Raw genomic sequence first — 15,844 nt, forward strand, 5'->3', positions numbered from 1 at the left:
CTGACGGTGGAGGTCCGGGGCTCCAACGGAGCTTACTACAAGGTACAAACAGCTATAGCTTTATTAATTATATGTCAATCAAATATACGTATATAATATACGTTTCCCCCGTTATATCCAATGCATGTTAATACATTGATCTGAACTGGTCAGCTTTGCTGTCATGTCATGGGATCATCTGATGACGTTAGCTCGCTTAGCTAAAGGCTAGCTAGCCACCTAGCTAAGGTGGCTAACTTCATAGGAGTCTAAAAACGGTCAGTTTTATGATCAGAAAGTGTTCATTCGAGATCATTCACTTCCAGTGTTATGATATTGGCGGTTTCAGCCAACTAATGCTAAGCTGTTGTTCTTCCTGAATGGAAAAACCTTAGAAATGGCAGTTGGCAAAAGACTGGCAAGCTTAGTTTACTTGAAAGTCAGTTGCTAACGTTAGCTAGCCCGAGTGTCATAACGTGACGTTAGAATTATAAGGTTCTATCTCCATTTTTGTCAAAATGTCGTTTTTTACATAATCTGATCCATTAGGTGTTTATTAATGCCTGTGTGGTGTTTTTTTATTTTTAATGTTGACATTTTTGAGTTAGTAATTCATAAAAATACAAAGGTTCCATCTCACAAAACATAATGGAATGTACAAACTTTGACGCTCAATATCTCTGAACTGCCCTAAACGGAGATAGAACCTTATCATTCTAAGCTCACGATGTGTTGTTGTTGTGTGTAGCTAACCAACCAGGGTATTATGGCCTTCTTTGCATTGTCATTGTTACTTTTTAATTCTCACTTTTAGTTTCATTTCCTCTGTAAGCTAGCAAACTAGGCCCGATAGTGGTAACTCCCGGTGGGAAAAGCCATCGTGAAGTTATTATTTGTGCTATATATAGTATAGCAACACCATGGAGTTATTCTGTGAATGCCACCCCAGGCTTAGTGGTATCAGGACAGCTGCTCTCCGTCAATCTTCAGCTGTCGTCGGAATGGGTCATACATACTTACAGGTGATTGGTCAGAATGGGTCATACTTACAGGTGATTGGTCAGAAATTGGGTCATACTTACAGGTGATTGGTCCGATGGTTAAAGGCTTCAGGGGGAGTCGGGTTCAGCAGATACTTTACACACTAGGGTCTATTTGTGGAGCCACAGAGCGAATGGATACCGCAGGGCCCCCTCCCTGCCCCCGTCTTCTGAGTGTCTGACTTGGAAAGTGTTATTGTGGTATTTGTTCGATATAGTGGACTATATTCGTCAATTAGGTATACTTGAGGCTATACTGTATGATGGCAGTATACATTCTTCTCACGTTAACACGTGTTCTAACCTGTCCCCCTCTCAACAGGGATCTGTCAAAGATGTCCACGACGATTCACTCACCATTGCCTTTGAGAACAAGTGAGTGGCACGCACAGTTGTCACACACTCTATGTACTGAATGACAGTACTGCTGCACCTGATTGGACCGGTCCGTACAGTGCTCTTATTTCAAATCAGTCTAAATGTGTTTTGTTGTTGTTGTTATGATTCTAGTTGGCAGCCCGAGAGACAAGTTCCCTTCCATGATGTGCGGATGCCCCCTCCAGCCAACGGGAAGAAGGACATTGGTGAGGGTGAAGAGGTGGAGGTTAGTACCACTGGCTCTCAGTATGTTAAACACTTGGTTTTCTTTCCTCACAATTCCACAGCACACTAACTTAAACAGCCCAGTATAAAACGCCAGATTTAACATCATTTATCATCAGGGGCTTGATTAGTTGTATCAAGCAAGAGGAGGTTGGTGGAGGAAGAAATCGGAGGTTGGGCTCAGATACCATTCCTCATGAAGCTGTCACTCTGTGTCTGTCTTGGCAGATCTTCTCCAGGGCTAATGACCAGGAGCCGTGCGGTTGGTGGCTGGCCAAAGTCCGCATGATGAAGGGAGACGTGAGTAGGAAGCCGTGGTTAGGCCTGTCTGCGTTCATCACACAATCTTACTTCAGAGTTCTATCTCCCTTTGTGGTTATTTTCTTGCTTATTTGTAGCTGCTGTTTCTTGGATATTTCACCTGTGATTTCCCTATTCTTATGTGAGGCTGATTAGGCTAATGTCTACTGTGTGTGTGTGTGTGCTTTTGTTGTACAGTTCTACGTGATTGAGTACGCTGCCTGTGACGCCACATACAACGAGATCGTCACCTTCGAGCGCCTCCGACCGGTGAACACAAACAAGGCCATTACCAAGAGCTCCTTCTTCAAGTGCACGGTCCCCGTCCCTGACGATCTTAAGGCAGCGTATGTGAATTCATTAACATGTCATATTCCTGTAGGTTGACTTGACTTGTTATTAACGTGTCATAGACACTAGGGTCCTAATACATGTTTATGTTTAACTGTAGGTGTGAAGCCGAACAAGCGCACAAAGACTTCAAGAAGGCGGTGGGAGCCTGTCGGATCGTCTACTGCCCGGAGACCAGTGAGTTGGTTGTTATGGTGTGTACCTTTACTCCTTCCCTCTACAGTTCATTTACAGTTTCAATGGTTTGACTAGCACTTAAAATAGTTAACTTAACTAGCACTTGACTAGCACTTAAATAGTTAACTTAAATTAGCATTTAAATTTCGTTGTACCTCGTAGACAATAAAGATCATTCATTCATTCATTCACAATGCGTCGTAAACAGTTATACACACGAATATATCATGATGCACAATTCCTTTTTAAAAAAAAATATTATCCAGAAGAGAAGAATATTGAGTGGGACATTGTGTCGAGACTGCTTGTGTGTAATTGTAGTCCTTTTCACGCTGTTGTTTCTGTAGTCCATAAACGAGGCCACAGTGAAGCGCGTGTCTTTGCTGAGTGACATGCACCTGAGGAGCATTCGCACCAAACTCATGCTCACGTCTCGGAACGAGGAGGCCACTAAACATCTGGAGGTGAGCGGACCTGATCTTGACCAAGCTCTCTCTCTCTCTAGCTCTCTCTCTAGCTCTCTCTCTCTCTCTCTCTCTCTCTCTCTCTCTCTCTCTCTCTCCAGCTCTCTGCATGGGTGGAAAAACAGGTTTCACTAAAACTATTCGTATTTTTCATCTCTCTCTCTCTCTCAGAATCAGAATCAGAATCAGAAGACTTTTATTGCCATGACATGTCAACATGTTAGGAATTTGGTTTGGTACCATGGAGCACGGTTTACAGAAGGACAGGTGCAAGACAGGACAAGACAGTGCAAACCAACATCAAAGTGCAAGAGTCATAATTAATATAAATATAAAGTGCAGAGATCAAGTGTTCAAGTGTTCATATGCAGACAGTGCAAAGCTCTCTGGGTGGGGGTGGAGGGAGGGTAGATAGATAGGGGTCAGGTCAGGGGGGGGGGGGGGGGACCGCACCCTCCTGCCTGAGGGGAGCGGGGCGAAGAGACCGTGTCCTGGGTGTGCGGGGTCAGCCATGATCTTCCTGGCCCTCTCCCCCTCCCCCTCCTCTTTTCCACAGAGTACAAAGCAGTTGGCGTCAGCCTTCCAGGAGGAGTTCACAGTGAGAGTGGACCTGATGGGCCTGGCTATCGGGAGCCACGGCAACAACATCCAGCAGGCCAGGAAGGTCCCCGGGGTCACCGCCATCGAACTGGACGAGGATACCGGCACCTTCAGGATCTATGGAGATGTGACCACATTATTGACTTTATTTCATTTAACATTGAAGTCATTTAGCAGACGTTTTGATCCAAAGCGACTTACAATAAGTACATTTGTCTTAAGTAAGTGAATCAGCTATACGTAAAAAGTAAGTGAAAAGCTTCGATAAGAGCATGTGCTATCTGGGCAGCAGTCCCAGTGCTAGAGAAAGGAAAGAAAACAAGTTGTTAGGGTTTTTAGGTTCTTCTGCTTCAGGACCTTGGTATAAGTACTGTGGACATGTAGTTTGTGTACAGGTACAGTACATATCTTTGCGTCGCCTTACATTGAATTGTCTTTCCTTCTAGTCTGCTGAAGCGGTGCAGAAGGCAAGGGTTTTCCTTGAGTTTCTAGAAGATTCTGTTCAGATCCCCAGGAACTTGGTCGGTATGTATGAAGTTGGATGTTTTATATTCACAACAGACAAGCTTTGTGCTGGACATAGACACACAACCTGTATGTATCAGGGGAGGTTGGTGGAGGTATCGGGGCTCATTGTAATGCAAAGAACACAATGAGGAATGGTATCAAACACATTGTGTGTACAGCATTATTGTGGCTGGTGATATTCTAATTGCTATGACTAGTATGGGCTTGAACATAGAAATACTTCTTGTCTTTTCCAGGCAAGGTGATTGGGAAGAATGGCAAAGTGATCCAGGAGATAGTGGACAAGTCTGGTGTGGTGAGAGTGAGGATAGAGGGAGACAAGGACAAGGACAAGGACAAAGAACAACCCCGCCAAGAAGTAAGCCCGTACCTTCCTGCAGGTCCCACATCACTGGTTAGACTCACACATGAATGAGTCAATGAAAATGAATGAATTAATATATATAAAAGCATAAACATCAATGAAACATGGAAAACCACTAAGGACAAAGCTGGAGATTCATAGAGGAGTCTTCACTGTAGAATAGTGAAAGCCTTACTATAGACATTGGTGGCTATGACTTTTTTTACTCCCATAATAACAGCGTTTGTTTGTTTGTGTTGGCGACACAGGGAATGGTCCCGTTTACGTTTGTCGGGACGAAGGAGAGCATCGGCAATGTCCAGGTCCTTTTGGAGTACCACGTCTCCTACCTGAATGTAAGTACAGAAGTGTGTGAGAGAGAGAGAGAGAGAGAGAGAGAGAGAGAGAGAGAGAGAGAGAGAGAGAGAGTGTGATGTGTCTATCTCAGGCCTGTGTGATGTATTTGAGCGTGTGGTATGTTTGTCAGATGTGGTAATGATCTCCCCCCACCCCGTAGGAGGTGGAGCAGCTGCGCCTGGATCGTCTGCAGATTGACGAGCAGCTGAGGCAGATAGGGATAGGCCACCGGCCCTCATCTGGCCGTGGCGGGGCTGGGCCTGGTCTTGGGTCTGGGTCTGGACCTGGACCTGGCCCAGCAGGAGACAGGGACAGAGGCTACACCACCGACGACAGCGTCCCTGGTACCTCCCTCCACACTAGCCGCTCCTACACTGGCAGAGGGCGGGGCCGCCGGGGACCCAACTACACCTCGGGATATGGTACGTATGGCTTCTCCCCAGGATTTATTTTTAACGAGCTGGATTGTATTGCTCTATTCATGTCAAAATGCGATTAAAAAAAAAAGAAAAACCTGAAGGAACATAACGCTTTCCCTTTTAACAGCGCTGTCATTGGCGATCAGAGAGATTAACTATCGTTATTAAATATCTGTTAATTTCGCTTAGAAATGTTAACATAGTGGCAGGGCTAAGGTCTTTGGGGAGAGCCCTTGTATGTATGGGTTCTAGGGATGCTCCGATTTATCGGCCACCGATTTAAATCGGCCGATTTCACTCCAAATGACTCGATCGGTGATCGGCAAAAATGGCCGATAAAAAAAATGGCCTTTTTTCTTTTTTTTTCTCCTGGGGAAGACAGATAACTGAACAGAAAACATAGGAGGACGTAACAGTATGTAAACCATGAAGGCCACGTTTATGATGTCTTTTATACAGCCATATCGACTGACTTGGGCTTCAGGCCCTAACTGGGTGATAGGCCAGACTTTTACTATGCCATAAAAATGGGTCTGCGTTTGCTTGGTGCCTAATGGATCAAAACTTTTGTCTAAAAAGCAAAAAATATGTAGGCTATCCAGTCAGTAGGCCTACAGTTATGTATTTAAAAAAAAATCGGTATCGGTATCGGTTGATCTTGAGGAAAAAAAATCGGTGATCGGTATCGGCCCCAAAAATCCAGATCGGAGCATCCCTAATGGGTTCCACAATTGCATAAGAAAAGACCGTAGATTCTCCTAACCCTGTCTCACAGCACTTGGTGACGGATGAGATGGTCAATAAATTCTGGTGATGTGTGCTATCTGAGAAAAAGTTTATCTATCTAAGCGACTTTGATCTCAAAACCAGGTGGTGAATATACACTTAGTCATAAGTGACAATATACTGTGATAGACATTGGGACAGGCGTTTTATCCCAAGTAAATATCTGTGTGTTTTGACCTTCAGGCACCAACTCTGAGCAGTCCAACGCGTCTGAGACGGACTCTGAGCGTAAGGATGAGCTGAGTGACTGGTCTCTGTGTGGAGAGGACCAGGACAGAGACCGGGAGAGGGGTCCCCGGCCCACCAGGGACAGCAGGAGGAGAGCAGGGGCAGGGAGGGGGAGAGGAGGGCCCGGGAGAGGACGCGGAGCTGGCAGAGGAGCGCCCAACGCCAACAACACTGGTACAGCACGTTTACACACGCACTACATGTGACCTACTTCTTTTTATCTTGGATTTTATATTTTGCATATCATATTGAAAAGATACAATTACCTAGCATGATTGACTACTACAACAGCAACTCATTCTTAATTTTTTGTTTTTTTACATTTATAGAAACATACAACGTTCTGAATATTTCATCGGTAATGACTGTGAGAATAAGTGTGTATTGTTGACTGCCTGTTGACTGTCTCTTCAATACATGAAGTCCATGTATTGAGTATGTAACCCTTTGTGTGCTGCTCAGCTGTGAGGGACCCTGAGGGAAACCCCTACAGCGTCTTGGACAACAACAACACAGAGACCGACCAGACCGCCGACACGGACGCCAGTGACTCCGCCCTCAACACCAACCGCCGCCGTCGATCCCGCCGCCGCCGCACTGACGAGGAAACCACCGTCATCGATGGGATGAGCGAATCAGACAACGCCTCCCTCAGCGAGAATGGCCTTGGTAAGACCCACCCCCACCCGCCTCCCTCAACACATCTAATTAATTAATTTTAATTAATTAATTAATTTTTACAACTCTTTACATCTTTACAGTCATTCACAATAAGGATCGAATTTGTGTTGTGCATTTTCTTTTTCTTAAGAATGCTTTAGATAATGAATTATTTATTTTACAAGGTTGGTCTCATGTGGTGTTCAAAAGCCCTGTCCCCAAATCTCTCCATGTTACATAAGACAGTCAGGGGGCAGTCAGCTCTTCTGAGGAGAGTCACACTAGAATACCCTGCAATAGAGGGACATCAGTACAGGACTAACTCATGGCCCAGGTTGACACTAGCTGCTTTCCGACAGAGGTGCCAGTGTGTACCAAGGCTTACTAGCAGCCAGCTAGTGTTCAAAGCTCAGTGCTTCGAGCCTAGTGAACAAGCCCATTTAGAATGTTCACAGTCAGACTTTCTAGTCCCGCCCTGTTATGATATGAGGTTTGTTTACATTCTGCAGTTTAAGATGCCAAACTATGGCAACACGTCAAATTCTTTCCCAACAACTTCTGGTAACTTAAGCACTTGATGTCCATTGTATTGGTAACAAAGCGTTATTCAAATTCATGTGAATGTGTAGTTACAGGGAGCTAACATGGATTATACTTGCCACCCAACCAAGTTCACTCAACTAAAGCACTTACTGTAGATGGTAAGAATATCCCGCCCTGTCTCTAAACCGTGCCCCTAGCCCCGTTCGACCTCATAAGGACTGAGAGTTTTAACAACAGAATAGGTCAGGAGTAAGCCCTGCTGAAGCCCGGGAGTAACTGTGGAAAAGCAATTGGTCTTGGCACGCCCTGCGTAAGCCCTGCTGTGGGAAACCGGCTATTGAGGGCCACCACCTCAACTCCACTCTTAATGAGAGTTCTCCCACCCCCCCCCCCCCCATCCCCTACTTAGATAACCCTGAAGCTAAGTCACAGCGGCGTAATCGTAGCCGCAGACGCCGCCTCCGTGAGCCTGAGGAGCCGCAGCCAGGTAACTAGTAGTAACCAGCGATGGTGGACTGGCCTGCCGTGTGTTTGCTTACCAAACCCAGCATGACTGACCGATTGACTGTGTGCGTGCGTGCGCGTGCGTGTGCGCGTTAAAACACCAGACTGGAAACCTGCGTGGGCAATTTATCAAGACTCATGACAGATGGGTTCGTCCACAACAATCCTAACCTAACCCTGTTAGAGGCCAGGCTGGCTCCGATAAATGTCCTGCTGTTGTGAAGCTACATTTACCTCACTTCTCATTCTAAAGCTGAGACACCCAGAGAAAGCATGGACTCACACAATTAGTCACTCCATCAAACCTTCCCATCAAACCCCCAATGATCTAATGTGACTGGTGATTTACTACTACTAGTAGTGTTTTGAAACCACTAACCTGTCACAAAGAGGTAGACTACAAGTCAAGTATATGTTTTCCTAACTGTATTGCTACAGGCCTGGATTTATGACCTATACACTGTGGAATGGCTTGTAGTGAAATTCAAACTGCATTATGTAATTAATTATGAATAAACATTACTGTATGTTTCAGCTATATTGACAACGGCTTCACCTCTAGCTCTGTTGGTTTACTAATACATGTTGGTGTGGACCATTGTTTCTCCAGTCACGGTGGCAGATTACATATCCCGTGCCGAGTCCCAGAGCAGGCAGGAACCAAGGAACCCCAGCAAGGACCTGAAGAAGAACATTAAGAAGGAACTGGTGAGTTGGTTAATGGTGTCATCATCAGAGAAGGAATGTGAAGAGAAGGTATTTGGTAACATTCCAGTAAGTTACCCTTCTGTAACTCCTCCCTCTGTTCTGTGTCGCCGTCTCCCTTTCCCCCCACCACCACCACCCAGGGGCAGGGTGACTTCATCGCGGAACACCCCTACAGCCCCGCCACATCAACGGCCAATGGCCCCAGTAACCCCCCCACTAAGGGCCAAGGTGACGAGGCAGGCAGGGCACCCAGGTCTTCCACAGAGAGGCCTGCCAAAGCCACCCACCTAGGCCAGGGAGAGGGGGACGAGAAACCACCACAGCCTGTCCTCAACGGGGTCTCCTAATCTAGACCTGCTGTCAGTCATCAGTTGTACCACATTTTTACAATAGTTCTTGTACAAGCTTGCCAAAGATAGACATACTACGGACATCCAGATACTCTTCTGCACTTTTTCAGTTCCCTCGCTGTGGGAGCAATGTTGGGGAAGATTTAGTACTGAACACAAGACCTACACAGGATAGCCCTGTTCAGAAATAACCACTAGACCATTGGGTAGATCTGGAAGGATTGGATAGCTCTAAGTAACAATAGGTATAAACAAGATGGCTGATAATTCCAGCTAGCCTCTCAGAAGGCACAACGGAGCTACTGCCTTCTTGCTTAGACCTATCCAATCCTTTCAGATCGATACAAGTGTCTAGGGCAAAATGGGCTGAGGGGTTGTTTCAGGACAGAGTCATGGTTTCAAGTACATGATCAGATGTTGTGCCTTGAGAGAGTAGTTTCAACTGAAGTTGCCTGGCTGTCGATAAAAGTTTTGTCAAAAAATGGCAGTGATGGGGGAAGAAGAATCCAGTTATCCTAAAACTATCTGTTGAGGAGCATTTAGCTGCTTTTTGTTACGTTTTAATATGCAACCACTTCTTCATACGAGGAAAACTTAGGAAAATGCAGTCTGTCTGGAAGAGAAAAAAACCCGTTTTGCACTGAATTGTAATTTCTTTTCCATAAGAATAATATAATGTTAGTCTGGAAACTGGTCTGTTAATGTTCTTGTCCATTTTTATATGCTGATTGAATGACACTCTTGAGTGTCCCTATTATCCATCCTTCTCCTGAGGTATACACTTGTGCACCCCCCCCCCCCCCCCCCCCTATTGGAGTTGAATGGCTCTCCAATTAGGATAAGAGCATGTGGGGAATCGTGCAGGTGTGTATTTCGGGAGAGGGGTGGAGAAATAGGAGGCAGAAAATGTCCCTGTCAGATATACTTGTTGTTTCTCATGGATGTTCCCGAGTCTAGAGTGATGATAGGATGATGGTGGTAGTGACTGTTTCACCACGGAACTTTTATTTGGTTTATTTATTTTTAAATATGTACAGTATTTAAATACAAGAAAAAAAAGTTGACAAAAAAAACGTAACACTAAAACTGGCAGAACGTATTTTCATGCAGGTGACAATTTGGACTACTGAGATCAATTTCCAGATTTTATTTGTTTGGGTATTAAACTACGTTTGTCTTTTTTTTTTTTTTTTAAATGATCATTCTGGTTGTTTGATGTGCAATATGTTTTGTATGCAGGTAGTTCTTTAAATAAAACCTGATCTTATATCTAGATCCAAAACTGTCTTTGTGTCTTGCCTCTTGTTTCTCTAAGAAACTATAGACACGAGAGGGGTATATGAACGCACACAGAGCAGGATCAGTGATGTAGGGCTTGATTGGCTCATTAATTCGAGCTGAATGTGATACTCTAAGTCAGGTAAGTTATACATGCCCGTTGGGAAATATACACCATTTTCATGTGTATTCCTGGTCAATTCATAATGCATACCGTCTCGAACTATCTGATCATTTCGCTTGAAGCTGTATCATAGATATACAATTCGAGTTCTGTGTTTAACTTCCTCTAAAAATGTCATAACGCCTTAAAATACATCAGAGGAGTTTTTGCCCTGCTGTATCTGATTCTGAGCAGCAGGCACTGTTCAACAGAAGGACCTCAGGGAAATGTTAGGAGTTGTAGGAAATGGGGAATTGGAACATCAGGACAGAATAGGGCATTCAAAGCTTGATACCTTGACACATGCCTCCTTTCCACCAATGCAAACCTAGTTTTACGGTAGTTCTGGGCTGGGTGCCGGTTCAACGTGCGAACCTTCTAACCAGTTTGCTTTTCCATGGGTAGTCACCTCACTACAACAATAATAATAAAGAAATAACAATTTGTGCTGCTAGTAACGGACGACGATTATATTTACCTAACACGTTTTGATTATTATTATTAACACTAAACATCAGATGTTAATGTGTAGCCTTGCTTAGACGATATAGCTAGCTACCTAGCATCCACTACAATGGTATCATGACATTGCAGTTAAACAAATCTAATACATGAATGATACACCCATCTTTACTGGTCATGATCATCCTGCCCCAGCCCCTGACATAAGCGGTTCTTGGTTGAACAGCCACGTGTTAATACCACTCTGGAACCACTTTCCCTGGCCGAGGGCACCAGCTCCAAACCCTCAAACTGCCTTGGTGATAAGGGGTATCAGAGATCTTTTAAAAACAAGATTTCTTGTGAATGTGTCTACTACTGACTAATACAAACAACAAATCCACTGGATTACAGGGTAAAACTCAGCTTTAACTTGAAAACGTAAATATGCAATGAAATACATAGGCCTACGAACATGACAGTGAACCAAGAGGCCGTTGAATATTCTTTTTTTATACATGATTTATTTGGGCACAATGAATTACAAAAGGCCCAACCACCGAGTGCAACAATGTGATATACAAGTCATCTATTTCTTCAGCTGTCCATCAAGTAAATCCTTGGCTTCGTTTATCTTCGCCGCCAGGTAGGGCGATCCCCCTGCAAAACAACACACAGAGCATCTTCAGAAGACAGGACAACATACACATACAGAGATATATTTGGGCAAATGGGGAGGGGTGGGGGCCCTGAAATATTTGTGTTATTTTCAAAGCCAGACTTCAGCACACACGACTGCGTTTGACCTGCTTATGGTCATGGTCTATTTACAGCTACTCCACCCACAGGCGAGACAGTGCTACAGCATTGTGGTATTTTCACCTGTTACCACCGACACACATTGCTAATATGCCTGCTGTTGGACTTTGAACGGTTTTGTGCAGGCTGAAAATAGAGCTCATACTGTAGTAGTAGTCTAGTATGTACACATACAGTTCAGACAGCAAGAGGTCAGAGTGACAGAGGTCAAACAAGCTAAAGGGCTCTGCATTTGTTTGGAAAGAATTGCATGAAAGTGTTCAAGCAGTAAAAGTTAACTGAAAGATGGACGATGAAGACATGGTTCCACAACCTCTGTCTGGGTGGTTTAGAATCATCAGTTTTCTGTGCGCTTCCCTGATCTTGAGCTTGTTAGCCGTGGGACTAGGGAAAAGAACAGGATTTCATTAAACAATTAAACTTGAATTCACTGATGTGCGCACATGCACACACATATACACACACACACACACACACATATTCTCTCTCTCTCTCTCTCTCTCTCTCTCTCTCTCTCTCTCTCTCTCTCTCTCTCTCACACACACTTTATAATACATACCTGACACCTAAAACAAGAGTGGCCTCTCTCTTGTTCATTTTGGGATCAAATCCACCTCTGTAATAGCCGCCTCCAAAAGCCTGCAACAACAAGGCCAATGTCGAGAATATCATGATATTGTTCTTACAGAAAATAGTCTGTAAAAGTGCAGAATCCTAATTTTCTCAAAACATCCAGAGGTGAAAACACATCTATATTATTATTGTTTACAACACCAGCCATAGCACTGCAGTTCAGGCATTTCTGTTCACACTGGCATGTCTCCACCATACCAGCAATGAACAAGACTATATTGTGTATATTTCCTAAAGTAATTGTAAAGTATTGTGAAAAACTACATTTGGATATCACTGTATGTGCTAGTGTAGTGAACATGTGTTGAGAAACACAAGTCAACATTAATCACACAGGCACACTACAGAGTGGACAATGGACAAGACATCTTACTGTTTTGGGGAAACCCTGGAGAGCTTGCTTCACTTGGGGTTCCATGAGTTTCATGGCCTGCATGGCATAGCGACCTGAACAAGTAATGCAACAGTATTCAGTCTCTCTCTCTCTCTCTCTCTCTCTCTCTCTCTCTCTCTCTCTCTCTCTCTCTCTCTCTCTCTCTCTCTCTCTCACACACACACACACACACACACACACACACACACACACACACACACACACACTCTCTCACACACACTCACACACACACACACACACACTCACACACACACACACACACACACACTCTCTCTCTCTCTCTCTCTCTCTCTCTCTCTCTCACACACACACACACACACACACACACACACACACACACACACACACACACACACACACACTCTCTCTCTCTCTCTCTCTCACACTCACACTCACACACACACACACACACACACACACACACACACACACACCCACACACACACACACACACACACACACACACACACACACACACACACACACACACACACACACACATAATTGTACTGACCTGCAAACCCTGCTGCGGCCAAGCCCAGCCCCACGACCACCATGGTACTGGCCTGGAGAGAGAAGACACAAACACTGACTTTCACACAGAGATCATCAGGCTAATAAAACCTTATGCAATATTGTTGCCCATTGTTAATTAGCCAGATCATATTTTTGGGTGGAGGAAGAATGGCTGTGCAAGGTGCATTAGTTAAAACAGTTATCAGACATAGCAATCAATCATCATTGAGCTAGCTACATAGCTAGTTAGAGTGTCAACCGTGCTAGCTCACTGATAAGAACATGCTAGGCTAGTCAAAAGCCTTTCATGGGAAGGTCCTTCGATACCACTAATGGATGTAATCTTACCATGTTGTTATGCTAAGATCCGCCCCTGTCAAAGACCTGAAACATAACGTTAAGGTCCACTTATTATAATGGTCTAGAATGATCAATGTCACAACTCGAACTGACCCCTCATGTTTTGATTCGCGAGTGAAACTTGTGTTCGAAGATGGGACTGCCGTAAAGTGAGGTGAAGTGTCGGAAAGAATAACATCGGGACGCACAGCGTTGACGCAACCACAGGGGCAAATCACAAATCACAAGCACATAACAGTCAACTTTTCAGTTTACTCTCATCTAATCCTACCTTTGAGCCATTGTAAAGAAAAACTCAAAACTGGAACCAGTGTCAAGGTCAGTGCCATGAAGAAAATAACCACCAATGATCATCCTTAATAAACCAGTCATTTTGTCTTGATGATTGTGAGGAAAGATAGACCAAAAAAGATAGGCCTAAGCCCTAAGGCTAGACATAATTAGTCTCATCAAAGATGTTTGGCAGACTTTTCTCACATCCAATTTTAGGGCTATTACGGTTCTCCAAGGATGATCAAAGACAGTGAACTGCGGCAATGCCAAATGCATTCTGAAACAACATAACCTATTGCATAACAATATCAAAATCAGTCACATATTGAGAAAACAGTAAAGCAGTCATCCATAACTTAAGTGAATAATGAGTGTTTAGCCTACCTGACATGCATGGTCAGTCCATACTTCTCACTGCAGGATGCTGTAGCTTCGCCTCAGAGGAATGAACACAACTTTAGACTGAACATCTGCTCAGAGCAATTTAGAATAGAATAGAACATCTCTCTCTCCCTCTCTCTCTCTCCTCTCTCTCTCTCTCTCTCTCTCTCTCTCTCTCTCTCTCTCTCTCTCTCTCTCTCTCTCTCTCTCTCTCTCCCTTTCTTTCTTTCCCCCCATTGGAATCGGGCACACTCCAGCAACACAATAGGATGTTGAAGGTCCCAATTATTGCCCCTATCATTTGCATAATTACAATGTTTTTCCAAAGGCAGGGGCAGTATAGAAATTGTAAATTGTAGTGGACCTGCAGCAGCTCGTCAGAGACTCATGCTTTAATGACCTTGTCCTCCACCAGGCTGGCTCGCTGGCTGGGGTTTCAATTGGGATTTCAAAAAGCCAACTGTGTGGAGAAATTAGAGTTTTTGCCCCTAAAATCATATGGAATTACAGTGCCTGCTGCATGTGGGGAGCCTACACACATAAAAGCCCAGAGGAAGCAGCTATTTCTGTTGGTTTTATTAAACCAACCAAGCAATTTAATTCTTTTGTTCAGGGGAGTTCTACTTCATTGATTAACAAAAGCAGGGATATAATTTTTTCAGCCCCTTTTGAAAAGACTGAAATGTCAAGCCTTTTAAAGCAGATTATTCTGCCTGTGTGCGGTGAATGCAGCCAGAGTAACCTTTTGTCTACAATTAAATATTCCGGCATAAATATAAAAGAAAATCAGAGATGGAGAAGATTGACTCAGGAGAGATTGGAGAGGTAGATCCCTCACACTGATAGTGCAAACAGCTTGCTTCTAATTAAATATGCCACAGAGTCTCCAAGCATTTGCTTTCAGCCGCAGAGAGAGGAAGCTGCCTAAGAATGAAGGGAAGAAATATATCACCTCATCTGTCTGTCCACAGCCTTCCTCTGGGCATCTAAAAAGGTATTTCAGGTTTTTTTGTTTTTGTAATTATTTGTTTTTTCCTTTTTTCTTCTCCTTGGGAGGTATCTAAAGGCAATACCTCGTGGGATATGCATAAATAGAGGAGCACAATAAAAGTTGAAGTTGTTTATGATTGAGTCAGTTGATTAGGCACAGGACAATAAGACCCTTTAGGGACATAGGGGGGTCTTTATTTTACATTGAAGGGATACTCAGTGCTCTCTTGACATGCTTGGGATAGGGGGGGGGCATATTTAGAGGCATTTACTCAGTGCAACTTTACATTTAGGAGTGTTATGGTTTAAGTTGTGTTGACATCATGGAGAGTAATGTTATCAGTATGTGATATAACCTACAGGGAAAGAGAAGCTCTGTACTCTATATAGTACTGTTGTATAGTTTCTCATATATCATATATTATAATTGATTACCGGTAGCTTTATTCATTTACATCTTACAAGAGTAGACATATTAGATATACATTGGTTGATGAGGCACTCTGGGTGAGTGACTTGTTTATTGTCAACCTGACATGGATTACACTATGTGACCTCTATGAGAGCAATGTGATTGGGATTATCATATGCATGGACTTACTGAAACTATTCACTAACTCCTGTCAGAATTCAAGGAGAACATTGAAATACAGCAG

At 43.9% G+C, this 15,844-nt stretch overlaps 2 protein-coding genes across 4 annotated transcripts; one reads left to right on the forward strand and one right to left on the reverse strand.

The window, feature by feature from the left end:
• Positions 1-1,353: 1,353 nt before the first annotated feature.
• fxr1 (FMR1 autosomal homolog 1) lies at positions 1,354-10,225 on the forward strand. Of its 3 annotated transcripts, XM_080538877.1 has the most exons (16): positions 1,354-1,394; positions 1,530-1,623; positions 1,851-1,922; positions 2,121-2,269; positions 2,374-2,467; positions 2,798-2,914; positions 3,471-3,641; positions 3,961-4,039; positions 4,279-4,400; positions 4,646-4,741; positions 4,903-5,164; positions 6,131-6,349; positions 6,638-6,844; positions 7,788-7,865; positions 8,493-8,590; positions 8,731-10,225. In XM_080538877.1, the coding sequence occupies exons 2-16, from the start codon at positions 1,570-1,572 to the stop codon at positions 8,935-8,937; spliced, it is 2,025 nt and encodes a 674-aa protein (XP_080395003.1). In that variant the 5' UTR covers positions 1,354-1,394; positions 1,530-1,569; the 3' UTR covers positions 8,938-10,225. The 3 variants fall into 3 exon arrangements, with proteins under 3 accessions (XP_080395003.1, XP_080395001.1, XP_080395002.1); XM_080538875.1 differs by lacking the exon at positions 7,788-7,865; XM_080538876.1 differs by lacking the exon at positions 7,788-7,865 and having other exon boundaries at positions 8,737-10,225.
• Positions 10,226-11,348: 1,123 nt separating this feature from the next.
• On the reverse strand, positions 11,349-13,677 carry dnajc19 (DnaJ (Hsp40) homolog, subfamily C, member 19). Its single transcript, XM_080536985.1, has 6 exons — positions 13,533-13,677; positions 13,183-13,234; positions 12,648-12,721; positions 12,201-12,280; positions 11,955-12,025; positions 11,349-11,482 (listed from the first exon to the last, which is right to left on the reverse strand). Exons 1-6 carry the CDS (start codon positions 13,533-13,535, stop codon positions 11,412-11,414), a joined length of 351 nt encoding a protein of 116 aa, XP_080393111.1. The 5' UTR covers positions 13,536-13,677; the 3' UTR covers positions 11,349-11,411.
• Between the last annotated feature and the right edge of the window lie 2,167 nt (positions 13,678-15,844).

This window comes from Nansenia antarctica (assembly GCF_963989245.1).
Source record: "Nansenia antarctica genome assembly, chromosome: 1".
Classification (NCBI taxonomy): Eukaryota; Metazoa; Chordata; class Actinopteri; order Argentiniformes; family Microstomatidae; genus Nansenia; species Nansenia antarctica.